General features: G+C 43.0%; 2 protein-coding genes across 3 annotated transcripts in view; one reads left to right on the top strand and one right to left on the bottom strand.

Annotated features, from left to right (window-relative positions):
* The first annotated feature begins 424 nt into the window (after positions 1 to 424).
* si:ch211-170d8.2 (uncharacterized protein LOC571755 homolog) lies at positions 425 to 4779 on the top strand. Its single transcript, XM_041203587.1, has 3 exons — positions 425 to 1007; positions 2113 to 2272; positions 4467 to 4779. The coding sequence occupies exons 1-3, from the start codon at positions 548 to 550 to the stop codon at positions 4678 to 4680; spliced, it is 834 nt and encodes a 277-aa protein (XP_041059521.1). The 5' UTR covers positions 425 to 547; the 3' UTR covers positions 4681 to 4779.
* Positions 4780 to 12920: 8141 nt separating this feature from the next.
* hps4 (HPS4 biogenesis of lysosomal organelles complex 3 subunit 2) overlaps positions 12921 to 17809 on the bottom strand; it is a 63534-nt gene continuing 58645 nt past the window's right edge. Inside the window, exons 12-13 of one of the 2 annotated variants that reach the window (XM_041202734.1) lie at positions 16935 to 17031; positions 12921 to 15751 (exon numbers count right to left, since the gene is read on the bottom strand). In XM_041202734.1, the coding sequence (XP_041058668.1) occupies positions 15580 to 15751; positions 16935 to 17031 (269 nt within the window). In that variant the 3' untranslated portion in view covers positions 12921 to 15579. The remainder of the gene's footprint in view (positions 15752 to 16934; positions 17032 to 17809) is intronic. The other variant, XR_005944810.1, reaches the window with a different exon arrangement.

Genomic DNA, 17809 nt, shown 5'->3' with positions numbered 1-17809 from the left:
TTAAAAGCAAAATGCCGCCGAAGCTGGAAATCTGAAACAAAGTGCTGGAAAATCCCAGCAGGCCTGACAGCATCTGTGGAGGGGAAAAACAGAGCTAACTTAAGAGTTCAGCGGAAAATCTTGAGTTGTTATCTTTATTTTAATATATTTTCTTAACCTAAATCGGCTGGCACATTTTCCGACTTTAAGTGGTGGCAACTCCCCACTTGTGAGTGACAATGAAGGGCCATTAAGGAGAAATCTTTTTGCAGTTTTTTTTAAAAAAAAAATCCCATTCATACGCAAATCTCTGTTAACATTGGTGGATGCCAGAAGGCTGGACACACCCTCGGGGAGTGCTTAAACCGTGGTGTAAAAGGGATACCTCCGTGGCACCAGCATAAATGAGCTGTCTGAAGATTACAGACGTCAAGTCTCCTTTTTACGCCCTAATGATCTCCGGAATCTTTCTGGTGCATGGCAAGGAGTTTATAAGCTGGTGGTCGAGGGGTTTTTTTTTTACACATTCCCAGTGCTGGACAGCCGCTCTGTTGGGAGAGGAAGGACCATGCTTCGAACAGTCCTCACTTGCTACGTGTTGCTGAAGCTCCTGCAAGTCCCCTGGGCTCTGCCTGTCCGTTCCGAAAGGCTCCCCTTCTCGCCCGAGGATGAGGAGCTGCTCTACAAATTTCTGAGCGGGAGCCTTGAGATGGAGTTGAGCGAAGACCCCTTGGAGGGCGGCGGCGGCAGCAGCAGCAAGCGAACGGGCAGGAGTGAGACCATCATGGGAGTGAGGCACGCACATTGTTCCAGGCCGAGCGAGAGCTGGTCAACAGTCTCCGGCGGTTCTGCCTTGTTGGCCCAGAGTGTCTTGTACCGAGTGACTATCACCACCGCCTCTGCCGAACCGCCCTGGAAAGTCTTCCCACTTTGGCATCTTATGATGTTCATGAAGCGTTTCTACAGCTGTTGCAAACTGGGATACACATGCAAAAGAATAAAAGGCTACCAAGGGCGTTTAATTGGGCGTAAGTATTAGCAACAATATCAGAGTAAAGTTACTTTTTTTGTTCTTCTGCTGGGTAGTCATTACTTTGACACACGGGAAGGTTGGAAATAAGAGATGGCTTAACCCCATGTTTTTTTTTTCTTTAAAAAACCTGCAGAATGTAGAAGGAAGACTGAGAGAAGTGGCTTTTAACTGTTACAAGATATGAATTTATATGCCTCCGCTTTATTTTTAAATTTGATCCAAATTGACTATTTTCAACTCCTGAGAAACGAGGAGAGAGGGGCCATCAAAAAGGCTGTAGGGCCTTTAGTGGAAACATTGACAGGGAGCCACACAGCTAGAATCAGAGAGAGGAGGCAGAGCTACTCGGCTATTAATAACTCCTCAGTGATAGTTGACTTATGAATTGCCATTCTCCCACAATGCGAGATGTGGGCGGTGATGGCGGATTGGGTACGCCAGGGGTAAGCAGACTTAAAAAGACAATAACTTGCGCTTATAACATAGAAAAGTATCCCAGCGTATTTCTGAGGGATGGGGTGGGATTCACACATGGAACGGGAATTGAGAATCAAGGGGTAAATGGCCGAAGAGGATGTTGAAAGTAGAGGTTATGCAGGAAGAAGATGGGGAGATTCAAAGCAAGAGGGGTTTAAATTCCCATCACTGACTTTTTAGTAAGATTTGGAAAGGAATTTCCTTTTAAAACATGTTACTCTACCACTGCACAATATTTATTGTAACATATATATCCTGGGAACTACCACCAGGTGTGAGATTCAGGAGCTGTGGTGAATTTGGGTTGTGCACAATGGCTGATTCAATCAATGAATATTAGTTCTTAAACATTAGAAACAACCACAACACTTTCCTCTTGACCACACACACACGTTCTGATCTTGGAATGATGGGCCAGCTTTGGTTTGATTTATGTACAATGTGAAAACAAAAAGATTTCATTCTTTTATAAAACATTTTTTGGACTCCATCCTCATCAACTGCTAATTGGATGCCATGGGTTCTGCTTAACTTCAAATAGATTGTATTTAGACCTTTCTTATATAGAAACAACCTGAAATGGTCAAGAGCAAACGCTCACAAACGTATTTCTTGTTTCCCAGATAATGAAAGGAAGATGGAGTTTTTCCTGAGACCGGAGTATTTGAATCTGAATGTCCTGAGATCACAGCTAAACTTGCACATTGCCAACCCAGATAGACTGGTGCTGGAGGCAGAGATCAGGGTGAAAATGCAAAGCACCACTGTTGCCAAAACCACACGGTAAGGAGAGGTCAAAGCATATTGATCTTAACCCAGTAACATAACTAACCACCATTGTCACCAGATTTATTTATTTGGTGGATTACAGAGCCATACAGGTGAGGAGGACCCCAGGGCAGATGCTGTAGTGGCAAATTCATCATGGACTGGGATAGCGGACACTACAATGAATGTTCATCCCCTGGGGTAGAGAAAGCTCAGGGAAGGTTTCCATTCATGTCCAGAAATCACTGGTGCAAATGTTTGTCTTTGTCAGGTGATGATTGGGCTAGGCTGTGATGCCTTACCTGTTTGAATAGTCTGACAACATTCCTTGTCAATAGTTATGCATGGATAATGATGTTTGGACAGGGTACCAGAGGGAGCCCATGGAAATATGTCTCGAGGAGAGAGGGGCGAAAATTCTGAGATGATAAACTGGCAGCAAATGAATTCTGTTTTTAAATTGATCGGGTCACATTGTTGGGGGTGTAGTCTGCTTTTTCTGGCTGCTCACTGCAAGTGTGAAATCCCTGGCCTCAGGTGACCATCATTCATGTCTTTGAGAGTCACTAACCCAAGCTACTCATTCAGTTCATGAAGGCATTGTTGGCAAGGTCAGCATTTATTGCCTATCCCTAATTGCCCTTGAGAAGGTAGTGGTGAGCTGCCGCCTTGAACTGCTGCAGTCCCTGTGTTGTAGGTACACCCACAGTGCTGTTAGGGAGAGTTGTAGGATTTTGACCAAGCAACAGTGAAGGAATGGTGATATAATTCCAAATCAGGATGGTGCCTGAATTGCAGGGGAGCGTGCAGTTGCTGTTTTCTGTTTACCTGAGGTTTACTGCACATTCATCTGGAGTGACAATCCCAAATTTAGAGAGCTGATTGGCAGTAGGCTTTGTGAGAGCCTGACTCCCCATCCCAGCCCACCTTCTCCCAAATATATACGGAAGCACTGCCAGAGTTAAAACTGGGCCATGTAGAACACTGGTAGGCTTCCCACTGTTTGTCTATCAAGGACTAACCAATTAGGAGAGGTTATATGGAGCTTAGTGTCATAGTCAGTTATACAGCACAGAAACAGGCCCTTCAGCCCATCTTGTCCATCCTGGCCATCAAGCACCTATCTATTCTAATCCCATTTTCCAACACTTGGCCCATAGCCCTGTATGCTATGGCATTTCAAGTGCTCATCTAAATACTTCTTAAATGTTATGAGGGTTCCTGCCTTTACCAGCCCCTCAGGCAGTGTGTTCCAGGTTTCAACCACCCTCTGGGTGAAAAATGTTTTCCTCAAATCCTCTCTAAACCTCCTGCCCCTTACCTTAAATCTATGCCTCCTGGTTATTGACATCTCTGCTAAGGGGGAAAAGTTTCTTCCTATCTATGCCCCTCATAATTTTGTATAATTCTTAACAAGTCCATTCTCAGCCTTCTCTGCTCTAAGGAAAACAACCCTAGTCTATCCAGTCTCACTTCATAGCTGAAATGCTCCAGCCCAGGCAACATCCTGGTGAATCTCCTCTGCACCCTCTCCAGTGCAATCGTATCCATCCTATAGTGTGGCGACCAGTGGGAAGAAACATCCCCCAGGGGCAGATCTCCATGCTGGCTGGTCAAATCATTGCCACTTCCTTCAGCTGGAAATCTTTCTACTCCATGAGACCCAATTTACATCACCAAATGATGTGAACAGGCACTAAGTGGTCACTGATTGAAATTTGCCTCCCATCTTTGATTGTTCTAATAGTCAATCCACCAGAGCAGAGAAGTGGGAAATCTGCTGCCTGTCCTCACTAATACAGTTGTACAGCCTAGGCTGGACATTGAGCATTTGTTTCATATGGAGTGAAGTTCCTCACGTTTGGGTAGAGCATGAAAATTCAGTAGTGCTCCTTAAAAATCAATGTAAAGCATCATCAGATTTACTGATCATTGGGCTCCCTGACTTCATGGACTCTACAAAGTGCAGCCTGTGGAAAATATACAGCCTACTTGATGATCATTTGCTGAATAGGGTCACAACAGGGCGTGGTATGGGGGTGGGAGAGGTTCTCGCTCAGGTTTTTTTTTGACCTCTGTCCAAGTCTGAAAATATACAATGTCCACTGGGTATCTCTGTTCATTTGGGGAACTAGAGGGTGAATCCAGGAAAGCTGCAGCCATTGTCCAGATGTTACCTACATCTTATCTTCCATCTTTTGTGTTTCAGAAACATCACTTGGCACAAATATGGTGAATCCGAGCTGGCCTTCGACACGTTGTTCCTGTTCAAGATGATGAAGGAGGCGCATTTTAAGGAGGGTGGTGGGACCACGGAGTTATCCCTGATACTGAAATGCTTTCAGGGCAGTAACCCACTGTCGTGCAGTGAGCACGGGGTCAGTGTATTGCGTGCACCTTTCATGGCCATTGGTTACATTTAGAACACACCACATTTTTAGGGAGGGACATACACCGTCAGGGCCCCCTCACCAGCCGACTAACTGAATGAATGTGCAGGGCAGCTGAGGTGTGCTGGAGTAATGGGGACATCACTTGATATTCAGATCCTGCTATGTTGCAATCAGCAGTTTAACTGGTTTGCAGCAGCTTCGTTAACGTGGGGGTGGGGGAGGGGGGGGGGGGGGCTGATGGTGGGGCTCGCTCGTTAACGGTGGGGGTGGGGCCTGATGGTGGGGCTCGCTCGTTAACCGGGGGGGGGGGGGGACCCTGATGGCGGGGCTCACTCGTTAACGGGGGGGGCCCCTGGTGGTGGGGCCCGCTCGTTAATGGGCGTCTGATGGGGCCCGCTCGTTAATGGGCGTCTGATGGGGCTCGCTCGTTAATGGGGGGGGCTTGATGGCGGGGCTCGCTCGTTAACGGGGGGGGGCCTGATGGCGGGGCTTGCTTGTTAACGGGGGGTGGGAGGGAACCCTGATGGCGGGGCTCCATCATAAAGTGTTTTAAGTGGTAGTGTAGCCGAGCGGTCTAAGGTGCTGGACTTCCAGTCTCTAATGGGACGTGGGTTCAAATCCCACCACTGCCAGACGATCATGTTGGGGACTTTGTGCAAATCGCTTCCGGCAGAGTGGAGGCTGCTAAAATTTTTAAACTGTTTTAAAACCAAAAATGTTTAGTCAGTATAGAACACTCAATGCCATGCTTCTTCGGTGTGAGCATCTGGTCTCACTGACTGGAATGAGGTGGGCGGAATGCATGCTGTTCAAAAACAGTTGCAATAACACCACATGAGCAGATCTGTGGGTGTACAAGTCATTGACCAGACGAATTACCTCCTTGAAACAGTTGAGAGATACTGAGACGTTGCTGCATCACAATGGGACTTACCCAGTTGACAGGGTAAATGTACAGAAGATGACACAGGGTGTGTGTGAGTTGACAGTACTGCACATGGAGCGAATGGCCAACATTCTCGCTCTTCTCCCCCCCACCACCACCAGCTCCGTGCGTTAAATTACTGGAGAAGTGCAAATGGAAGAATGTGCCGGCAAGTGATCGTTTTCGACTATTAAGCCTCACTAACCCATGGGAGTCAACAATTTGACCCAAGTGGCACCGTGAGGCTCGAGAGCCAAGAATAATCAGTTATTCAGGCCTTATCAACCACTAATGCCACCTACTTACAGCAATATTGGCCTAGAGATTACACTGTGATATTAGTGTACAAATATTTAAATGTTAGGATAGATTTTTTTATATTCAGTTGCTGACAATTTACAATTTCATGAACACTTTAGATATTAATATTGCAGTGCCGTTTCCAGGTAGGGTCCAAAGGTAATGTCATGCATAATATCTCACTAGTCACACGCACTTTAGAAAATCTGTACAGAATTTTTATCCATACAGAACCTGTAAATACAGATTGAATCTATTTATGTATATTTTAAGACTTTTTTCTAAAAATCTGAGAATTGGTTCAATTAGGACAGCTTTAGTGTGATGTTACCACGTGCTATAAAAAGACATTGATATTCAGAAAAGTTTAGTATTAAAAACTGGTGAATCTTTGCAAGACCACTTTATTCCTCAGTTTTCTTCTCCCTCCTCTCCGATTTCTTTACTAGAATACCATTCATGGGCACTAGTTGTACTTTGGTATCTCACGCATTCTCTGTGAGCTGAGACAGTGAATGCTGGTGGGCTATATCTCTTTTATCTCCTTCAGACAGGTGGATGCATAAGATGCGATGACCTTTTGTGAAAAAAGTTCAGGGAATTTGGTCATTCTCATTGCATTTGCCTACACTAACAATGCTTCTAAATGTAATTCATCCATTTAATGTGCAGATAAAGGCCATCCGTTCCATCCTTATCTGGCCATGCAGCATGTAGTAAAGGTAGAATAATATGGCACAGGAGGCCATTGGGCCCATCATACCTGTGTTGGCTCTTTAATAGAGCTATCCAGTTAATTCTCCCCTGCTCTTCTCCCCATTGCCCTAATAATTATTTCCTTTCAAATTTTTATTCAATCCCTTTTTTGAAAGTGTCTTGAATCTGCTTCTACCATCCTTTCAGGTAGTGTATTCTTGATCGTAACATCTCAATGCATATCAAAAAACCCTCATAGATCGGCAACACCCTACTCTTAAAACTGAGATTGATACATCTTTGTTGGAAGCAAAATGTTTAGATGGCTCCAGCGATTGGATAGTTTATTCCTCGTTCTGAGGATAACACAGGTAACACATTTTGATCAGTTGAATAACTGATGCTGGCAAGTTGATCAAAGATGGTCAGACCAGGCAGTGGAAGTTCTCGTGAGACACACTAACCTGTGATAGCCCATAAGTCAGTTGTCCCTTTCCAGTGCTGGATGGCCACTGGTCTGTGTCTGAAAGAGTAACCAGCTGATATTACAAGAGGTGTACTGTGCTAATGAGAGACTGACTGAAGGAGGTCAACTCACACTTCAAGCTTCAGACCAAACTGCTGGTCTTCAGTGTTCTGATACAGCACACCTCATTCTCAAGTATTCATTTAATCTCTGCGGGTGAATTTTAGCATAAAAATATATTAACATATTTAAAACAGTAAAATAGGTTACAACCTAGTGTGCATTTATAAACTATGTCATTGCATCAAATTCTTGCCACTATTAGTTAAACAGACAAGCATTTCTTTTCATTATAATTTACTATTTTTAAGGTGACTTTAATCAAGACTGAAGTTCTGTGGTAAGCCTGCAATGGAAGATTATTTTTGCCTTTAAGTTTAACACAAGACCCCTGATCCTTATAATTTAGTTAACTGCTAGGACAATTCCCTTCATTGTGATGCAGTTCTTTGTGAGAGGGTGTGGTGGAGGAAAGTCAGGAGTCAAATCTTTGCTTAAGTAGGTGATGATGGTGTGGAACCAGTAATCTCTTGAGAGACCTGAACACTTTCAATGACCTCAGTTAAAGTGCTCTTACATTATGGGAATGCAAGCAAAAGCTGACATGCAGTTTTCTCACTGTTGGCTGCATTCCTAAGTATACATGATCCAGACCTTCAGGGAACCACAAAATAACCCACAAAAATGGGCCAATGAACCTGCTATTGGATCAAAGCCTCTTGTTCCAGTAAGCTAAGTGCACAGAATGGTTTCTGAGTGCCATAGAGAGGAGGTATTTGTATTTATAATTGTGCCTTTCATGACCTCAAGACATAGCAAAGCACCACAGCCAATGAAGTACTTCCGAAGTGTACAATTGTAATGGAGAAATAGTGAAACACAGCATACACCTATGAAATGCTGCATAAAATATAAGGGGGTAGTCATTGAAATATTCTTCATTTCTTCCCTCAGCTTTTGCTTTAATGGTCCTGTTTTCAATTGCCAGCTGAACCCAACTTGCCCTATCTCTCTCTCTCCCTCCATTTAAACTCCGCTCCACATTCATCAAATGCCCTTGACTTTGCTATTTCATGTAGTCTCTTATGTTTCCATCGCCATGATCATAGACAAGACCATCACTGAGCACTTACTTGTATCATTGACCACCTATATCCCTGAACTCCAATCCACACCTGTATCTTCACTCCCAAGTTACTTAAAGCAACAGTTTCACATTCACAGCTCTCTTACCTTTGGCTTTCCATTTGCCAAAATATTTCTGCAGCAGTTAATCTGTTGAATTACTCCCTCAAGTCCACTTTCGAATCCCATGGCCCCAGTACAACCCTTATGCATTAACATCCTGTTCATCCCCATTGGTATGACTTGCATCTTGCACCCTAAACTCTGAGAGATGCAGACTTAAACTGGTTACAAGATACAACTGGTTTAATTATTAATCATTCATCACAATACCTGGTTGGGCCACACAAAAACCATCAGACGTAGCTCTACTCTGCCAAAACCACTCACTGCTCCAAGATTATGCTGGAAGCAAAGATTTCCTTTGTTTTTTTCCTCCATTACCATGCATCTCCTCCAATAAAGATGTGACAAAATCATGGGTTTCTTTATCACTAAGATAGAGGCCATCCAGTCCATTTTTCCACCAATTAAACCATCCCCACCCCCTCTCTCAGCCACACCTACTGCCCAAGCCTTGGACCCGCCTCTTTCTCTATTCAAGGAGAGGTGGTGGCATAGTACTATTGTCACTGGACTGGTAATCCAGAGACCCAGGGTGATGCTATGGGGACCCGGGTTCGAATCCTGCCATGGCAGATGGTGGAATAAAAATCTGGAATTAAAAGTCTAATGATGACCATGAAACCATTGTCGATTGTTGTAAAAACAAATCTGGTTTACTAATGTCCTTTAGGGCAGGAAATCTGCCGTCCTTACGTGGTCTGGTCTACAGAAGATTCCAGATCCATAAGACATAGGAGCTGGAGTAGGCCATTTGGCTCATTGAGCAATGTGGTTGACTCGCAAATGCCCTCTGAACAAGGGCAATTAGGTATAGGCAATAAATGCTGGCCCAGCCAGTGATACCCACATCCCATGAACGAAATTTTTTTTTGCATGTGTCCCCTCACGCCCAAAATGATCTTACCTCGCCCATGAGATCGACTTCCTGCTCCCTCAACCCCACTGCTACCAAATTGCTGAACACAAACTCCCTTCCTGACCACTGCGAGTTGTAAAATGATTTCCTCTCTTCAGCTGCTGTTGCTCTCCTGTTCAAAACTGCCACCTTCACTCTCTACCCATCCTTCATAAAAGCTCCATCAACCTCTTTCCTTGTAAATTCCCATCTCGTGTCTAACCCGCCCTCTCATCTTCAGGCTCCTGTGCCCGCTCAAATCTGTGTTTAACTTCCCCAAAATGCTATTTCTGAATGTCTCCAATCAGTTTTCTATCCCTCCCCATACAGCATTGAAACGATCCTAATCTAATTCACTAATGACATCCTGAGGCTAGGACTATGATATACTATTTCTCCGCATCCTTCTTCACCTGTCTGCAGCCATTGACACATCCAAAAGTATATGATCAGTTTCTATATGTACCCTGATGACATCAAACGCATCCTCTCCTCTATCTTTTTTTAACTCCTCTACTGCTTCTGCGTTGTCAGTTATGTGTTTGACAGCCAGTATCCGATAATTTCCCCCCCTTCCATTCCCTTCTTTGACAATTGTCTGCAGTTAAATCAGACTGTTTGCAAGCTCAGAATCTATCTGACCCCAAGCTGAGCTTCTGACCTCATAGCTTATCCCTCACAAAAACCACTTAACTCTCCAGGACATTGGTCACCTCCACACCAGCCCACTCCCACTGAAATCTCCATTCATGCCTTTGTCACCTCCAAACCTAATTATTCTAATGATGTCTTGGCCAACCGTTCATCCTCCATTTTCCTTAAACTTCAGCTCACCCAAAACTCTGCTGTCCATAAAACTACCACAACTCTCTTACCCAGCCATCATGCCTATGCTTCACCAAAACCTCAAAGTTAAAATTTTCAACCTCCCATTTAAAAATCTTTACGGTCTAGCTGATTTTCCACATTTCAACAGTGACTACAAGAGCATTTCATAGGCTGGGTAAAGTGCTCTGGGATATCCTGATATCACTAGTTCAAAATCTTGGAACACTCTCCCTAACAGCACTCTGGGTGTACCTACATGACATAGACGGCAGCGGTTCTAGAAAGCGGCTCACCACCACCTTCTCAAGGGCAATGAGGGATGGGCAATACACGCTGACCTAGCCAGCATTGCCTAAGCCCCTTAAAAGAATAAATAAAAAGGGTGCACACCATCCTGACGTGGAAACATATCGCTGTTCCTTCACAGTCACTGGGTCAAAATCCTGGCACTCCCTCCTGTGGGTGTACCTACACCACATGGACTGCAGTGGTTCAAGAAGGCAGCTCACCACCACTTTCTCAAGGGCAATCAGAGATGGGCATTAAATGCTGGCCCAGCCAGCAACATCCACATCCTTAGAAAGAATAAAAGAGGTAATAAGAAATGAAAGTTATTTCTTTTCTTTATATATAAATATGAACCTATAAGTCATTGCTGATGAGAGTGGGTAAATCTTTTAACATGTTCAACATTTTTCTGCAGTGCAGTTCATTTTAAATGTGTTAACATCTCTGCTAAATAGATAACAGTGCAGGGTCAAACAATAATTAACAATAATTTCAGTCATTTCTAAGCTATAACTTTTTTAAAAACAGAATCACATTGGCTCAGTAGCTTGTAAGAAGTGTCCAAAATTTTCAGTATAAAAACCAGCACTGATCAGTCCACATTCTTATGCAGAAATTTAACCCAGCCACAGTGCATGAGAGTAAATGAGGCGATAACAGTTTTAAGAAAAAAGATCCTTTGCTCTCCTACTGCTCTTTAATTTAAATTTAGCAAAGCTTTATTCTCATGTAGAAACTGCATTGAGCGTCTAGCTGAAGGCAAATTGCAGGATTAGTGTTAAATGTGAAAACATTAGGCCATTGCAACATTGTCACCCGTGAGGTTAGAATTCTACATTATGTAAAAGCTGGGAACACCTGAAATGTCTTTTCTACTACTTAAAGAGACTTTTGAAATCCAAAGTCATACCGCACTCTCCACAGATGCTGCCAGATCTGCTGAGGTTTGCTGGCATTTTCTGCCTTTATTTCAGATTTCCAGCATCTGCAGTATTTTGCATTTATCTTCAAAATCATATTTAGTGTAAGGACAATACTGAGGGCCCAGATGACTTTGCAAGTTTATCCAATAAATAGCAGATCCAAACTAAACTAAGAGAGTCCTGGGTTGAATCACAATTCTGCACTGAGTTAGCTGATGCCAGTAAAGTTCTTGAGGGGATGGTAACTAAAATAAGTCATTAGGTTAAGAGAGTGGTTAATAAAGCATACAGTGCCCTAGGCTGTATTAATAGGAGCATAGAGTACAAAAGCAAGGTTATGTTGAAATAAAAGCAAAATGCTGGAAATCTGAAATAAAAACAGAAAATGCTGGAAAAACTCAGGTCTGACAGCATCTATGGAGAGAGAAACAGAGTTAATGTTTCGAGCCTGTATGACTCTTCAGAGCTCTGTTATGTTAACTGTTTCTCTCTCCACAGATACTGAGCTTATGTGGAATTTGTATGAGACACGAGTTCGGCCTCAGCTGGAGTATTGAGTCCAATTCTGAGTGCCGCGCTTTAGGGAAGATGTGAAGGCACTGGAGACAGTGCAGGAAAGATTCACAAGAATGGATTCAGGGATGAGGAACTTCAGTTATGAGGATATATGGGAGAACTTGGGATTGTTTTTCTTGGAGAAGGCTGAGAAGAGAATTGATAGAGCTACCCAAAATCAGGAGGGGTCTGGACAGAGTAGATAGGGAGAAACTGTTCTCACTTGTAAAAGGATCAAGAATGAGAGGGCACAGATTTAATGTAATTGGTGAAAGAAGCAAAAACGATATCAGGAAAATCTTTTTCTTACAGAGAGTGGTTAAGCTCTGGAATACATTGCATGAGAGTGTGGGGGAGGCAGGTTCAACTGAAGCCTTCAAAAGTGAATTAGGCTGTTATCTGAAAAGGAAGAATGTGCAGGGTTTCGGGGAGAGGGTGGGAGAATGGCACTAAGTGAATTGCTATCGGAGAGCCGGTGCAGACAGGATGGGCTGAATGGCCTCCTTCTGCACTGGAACAATTTTCTGATTTTTTTCATTGCCGATCTCCAGTCATCGACAAGTACATGCCCAGAAGAAGCTACTGGATAATGAATATGATTTAATTTGGCAGTGACCAGTTGAATGGTCTACCAGTAAGTCATTGCCTAGATTCACAAATTAACAATGAATGATTGAAGAGGTACCAGGGGGTAAGCTGCTCTGCCATTGGTGGATGGCTTCAGCTGCCTAGTTCCTAAACTCTGGAATTCCCTACTGGGCCACTGTCTCCTCTTATGACACTACTTAAACCTACCTCTTTGAATGTGCTTTTGATCATCCATCCTACTATTATGTTAGATGGCTTAGTGTTAACACTTGCTTGGTAACGATCCTGTGAAGCACCAGATGATGTCATATCAAGCTAAAGGCATAAGATAAATCCAAGCCATGGAAGACAAATTGATGTTAATCACGAGTTTGGTGGAAGCCTTGGGTGGACAGAGGATGCACTGTGAACCGAAGCATTTAGCAATTAATTCTACAGAAAAGCCCACTTCCTCCCTCTCAGTTGAACACTTTAGTCAAAGAAAGGCACACTGAACAAAGTATATTCAATTTATTGCACGATGTGAGAACACAGCAGCCTGATCTGAAACCCAGAAGGCACCCTCAAGCCTACATACAGCAGATTTTCCAAAAAAAATTCTACAAAGTACCATTAGAACAAATATCCTGCAACGCTGAGGCAATCTGACAGTTAGAAAATGTAGTTAACAACTAGTAGTATAAGCAGTAGTATAACTAGTTGTAGAACAATAATTGATCAGCCAAATTGCAGCACTGGGTGTAAGGTCATACTATCAATACTGAAGTTGTATAAAGTATATTAGGACTGCATGGCTACTATAGCCACACAGTATAAATTGGTTTATACAGATTAATTTATGCAGATTAGGTGGAGTTAGGGTCATGTGATGCAGATCACACTGTTCTATTCCCTTGGTTAGTGAGGCTGAAGTGCTGAGGGTGGATACAGTGGAATGAACAGATGAGGAGGAACAAGTTTTCATGACAAAGGGAACACTGATGCTCCTGTGGTTACCGCAGTACTGTGGGCAATAATATGACGACAATGGCAACTGTGCCAAGTTGCTGTTGTTGTTCAGTGGAAAAGAGAAAGTAAAGTGATAGCCAAATATTGGTGCACATCCATAGTATAGAGTTAAGGTGGCACACTAAAATTTACAAAATCAATTAATGCCATCTACGCAAAAGCGAAAATGAAGGCATAATGGGCTTAATTTTCCACTTAGATGTAATGGTAGAAAAATCTAGCTCAAAAGCTTTTAGGAAGAAGAAAAGGCCTAACAAGCTCACACTTTTACAATGGATTTCAACTTCAGCTACCTGCCTTATCTCCAAGTCCGGCAATCACCACTGGCTTCCAAATATATATAAAACCCATTTATACTGTCTGCTTCAATGACCTCCCCAGTAATTTGTTTCATCAATGTATCACTCTTTGTTTAATACTAGGACACAAAACCAGCCGTAAAATGAAGTCTAAGAGACCTTTCTTTAGTGTGTCCTAGATGCAAGACTTCATTCGCTGTATGAATTCAGTTTATATTTGAATGATTTCATTACAGGATAAACAGCTCAACTCACCAGTCCGGTCAGCCCACAGTAAACACCTTTTCCCTATTACTGTCAATTGGTCACCGGAACCAGGATTTGAGACAATCTGCCCAAGTCTCTCCTTCCCCCTCTGCATCACACGGGGCAAACTCGTAACTCATGACCTTCCAGATGTGAGAAAAACAAACTTTTATCTCATAGCTCCAAGATTCAGGAATTGTGAAATAAAAACAAACAAAATTGCTGGTAAGACACAGCTGGTTGATAAACGTCTAAAAGTGAAAGGCATTTCGATAGGACCCTTCAGCAGCAAAATATGGTTCCTTAGTTTTCCTGCATTTTCTCCCAAAGTAAATTAACATTTTATATCTGATAAATATGTATGTCATTGCTTTCAATTTAGTACAAATGCTATGCACTAGCCTCTCTCTTTTATTCCACTAGTCAATTTATGGTAAAACGTAAGTTACTTATAAATGTTTAGAAAATCAGTTATCGTTGCTAACTATCAAAATTCCTAATTTCTCTGATCTCAGCTACAGCATTTGTGTAAAGTGCAAAGCTTAACAGATGAAAAATATCAATATATCTCAGCCTAGGCATCTGCGTGCTGTTACAATTAGCCTCAGTGCCTCTGGGCTGATGGGGGAGGGGGGAATCAGTTAGGGTTCTCACCCCTGAAAAATGCAGATAAGTGAGTGTTCAGTCAGAGTTGGTTGTAATGTCATTCAGGACTGAAAAGTCAACAAGATGAGGGAACACATGGACTAAGCATAAGAAGTCTGTTAATACCTGTAGAATTTCACAAGAAAACAGTGAAAATAAAAATATTAAAATTATTTTACTAGTGTTGTAATGAGCACATGAATAGGAGTGTTGAAAATTGGGATAATACAGCAGACCTTAAACTCTGAAATTCCAACCCCCTCCCAACACCACCAACATCTCTCCACCCCTCAAACCCCCTTTAGGACGCTCCTTAAAACCTATCTCTTTGAACAAGCTTTTGGTCGTTTGTACCAATATATCAAATTTTATTTGATGACACTCCTGTGAAGCACCTTGGGACATTTTACGATATTAAAAACGTTACACAAAGGCAAGTTGTCAGACTGTGGCGGGAGTTGATCAGAAATGAACACTTCTGCTACAAATTTGATTGCCAAAATGAACTTCCTTCTTAAGCCTGAAACTACAAATTGTACCACATCTAATCAAAACCAAGGTATGTGGACAGGATATTAAAATGAGCCTCAAGTCCGTTTGGGAGCTTTCCAATTCTCAAAATCCACAATATATTTTCCATCATGATTTCTGTTGGTCCGTTAATTCTTATGCATAATATGAGAAACCCTGAATCAAGTAAGGCAAGCTGTGTGATGGGTCTTCCCCTACCAATTCCCATTGCAAAACGAAAAGATAAGTGAGGGATCTCTATTTGTTAGTCAATTTAAGCAAATACACTGGAGTAAGAGGCAGCCCGTGGTACCTGAGTGTACCGTCTAATGATTGTAAATCGAGCGTGTGTGACTTAAGAAGTTACGTTTTTCTCCATATTACAAAAAATAGTGCTAGCAATTGTCCATTTAATACTGCTGGCAAATCTCAGAGGCTGGTGTGACTCAGAGCAGGTTTACTCCATATTTTAGCAGCTTCTGCTTGGCCCTTCCTGGTAGAGCGAATGCACTGTCACGGGGGTTTGGGACACCAGAGTTCCGGGCGGGAGTCGCAAGGTTTTGGAAGTGAGTTTCCTGGGCTGGGTTACGGCAGCTGTAGACAGCGGTGGCAGTGTTCCTGTTGGAGAAAGTGGTATTGGTTAATGCAACTGGGGGAGGGCAAATCACTTCATGTTTTTTTCTGTCTCTTTTTGTCTTAGAAATCTAAGCTGATACTCCCAATGTCAGTGCCAGGGGAGTGCTGCACTGTTGGGCACTGTCTTTCAGATAAGGCATTAAACTGAGGCCCCTCTCAAGTGGCTGGAAAGGGTCCCAAGGCACAATTTCAAAGAAAGGCAGAAGAGTTCTCTCTGGTGTCCTGGACAATATTAATCCCTCAATCAACATCACTTACTGTGGGCAAGATGGCAGCCTTTCCTGACACAACACTTCCACAACAACTCATTGGCTGAAAAGCACTTCTGAACCTCCTCAGGTTTTGAAAGGTGCTACATAAATGCGGCTCCATTCTTTTTATTTCGTTGAGAATATTTAGAATCAGCTCACTCATACCTTCCCAATCTGTATTTAGTCCCAGGATAATGAGACAGGCGGATGACTTGATCCACTCTACAAATCGTCCTAAGTCCCTGGGATAGGCTCTCCCAAATAATTCTTCCCTATTGGTCACTGCTCACCATTGAGAAAATGAAGAGGCAGGTGAAGGGCATGAAAGCCCATTCCACCATTTAGTTGACACTTGGGAGGCAAACAAGGGTGGAAATTTTGGGGTGACTGGCCATGCTTTTCCAATCCTCCTTGGATACAAATCTTCAGTGTTGGGAGTTCTGACATACTGCAAGGCATGAATCTATCACACATGCAGCACATGCTCCTCTTCCCTGCACCTTTATCCAGCCAGTAACAGTTCCAGTCTCAAACTGGGTCTCTCCTGGGTTAGTGCATCTCAGCCAGGAAAGTAATATGGATGCCACAGCTGGGCCAGCAGGAGGCTGGGGTCAACCTGGATTCGGACTGCACCCCTCCCCCAACCTGCCCACCCAACAGTCACTGGGCCAGAAATTATTGGAAACATAGAAGTTGCATTAATGGCGCTTGCCTTAAATCAAAACGCAAAAAAGTCCATCAATTTCAGTGTAGAAGAGATACGGCACGATAAAAATATCATTTCACTGTGAGGATCTGCAATGTCTTGCTGCAGTTACTTTTTGCCTGCAGTCTGACGGGCATTATAAACTCTAGACAAAAAGTGTATTCTCTCCAACCTTCCCAACTCTTACTGCATCAGGAACACAACATACCGGACAATCATCTCTTGAGTGGTACTGTTCAAGTCTGTGTGCATTAAAGCTGTTGCTCTGATGAAGTGACCCTTCTGTGCATCAGGAGAAAGCTGAGCTTTAAAAATAAAATGGAATAGTTTGTTAGCGGTTATTCAATCACAAAGAGAGGTTTTGCTGCCAGAGATTTTACCATTATAGGTCTTGGTCTACTGAACCACATCAAAAGCTACATTATAGTTTAGCGTTTGCAGATTTTGCTTCCCCTCCCCAATCTTTTTCCCTCCTTTGCTAATGACGTTTTTGGGTATAGTTGCACAGATGTCGATCATCCTCCAGCACATCACCCATGGACAATGATTCAAACGGCAACTTTGACAGCAAACATCAGACTGGTCACATACTTGTCAGGGGTCTCTGGATAGCAATTGGAAGCCGTAACCTTGGTTAATTTACTGTGCCCTATTCCTGGAGCTCGAACAACAATTGCAGCAATTTTTCTATCTCCTGACTTCAGCTAACTCAACACACATAGGGGATTGAACCTGATGCTGCCAGTTCATTGTGGCTTAGCTACTCCCGAAAGCTTTAGCAAGCTCCTTTCCGTTCTCCCTTCTGGAAAATTCTGGGCTCTTAAGACCCATGATTATTTACTTGAATATTGTCATCCTATTTTGTGATTTTGTCTTCCCTTGAATTTACATTAACGGATTTGTGTGGTTCAGTGCCTGCAGTTGATACAATCATTCTTTCCTCGTTCACTCTTTCTTCCTTTACATATGTTCAATTTTTCCAAGAGATCCGGGCTCTTTAGAGATTGGAAGTGATCCTGTAGCTACTTACAGGACGAGTTCCAGCACATCTTCGTGGCAGCCATTTTCAAGGTGTTGCTGGAT

This window comes from Carcharodon carcharias, chromosome 13 (genome assembly GCF_017639515.1).
Source record: "Carcharodon carcharias isolate sCarCar2 chromosome 13, sCarCar2.pri, whole genome shotgun sequence".
In the NCBI taxonomy this organism is placed as follows: Eukaryota; Metazoa; Chordata; class Chondrichthyes; order Lamniformes; family Lamnidae; genus Carcharodon; species Carcharodon carcharias.
This window is presented reverse-complemented; position numbering and strand designations above follow the sequence as displayed.

What these genes read in the sequence shown, in the direction of transcription:
- si:ch211-170d8.2 (XM_041203587.1), top strand. Translation starts at nt 548, where the DNA reads ATGCTTCGAACAGTCCTCACTTGCTACGTGTTGCTGAAGCTCCTGCAA. An exon ending in CCAAGGGCGTTTAATTGGGC is followed by an intron (nt 1,008 to 2,112) that starts GTAAGTATTAGC and finishes CTTGTTTCCCAG; the next exon opens with ATAATGAAAGGAAGATGGAG. An exon ending in ACTGTTGCCAAAACCACACG is followed by an intron (nt 2,273 to 4,466) that starts GTAAGGAGAGGT and finishes TTTGTGTTTCAG; the next exon opens with AAACATCACTTGGCACAAAT.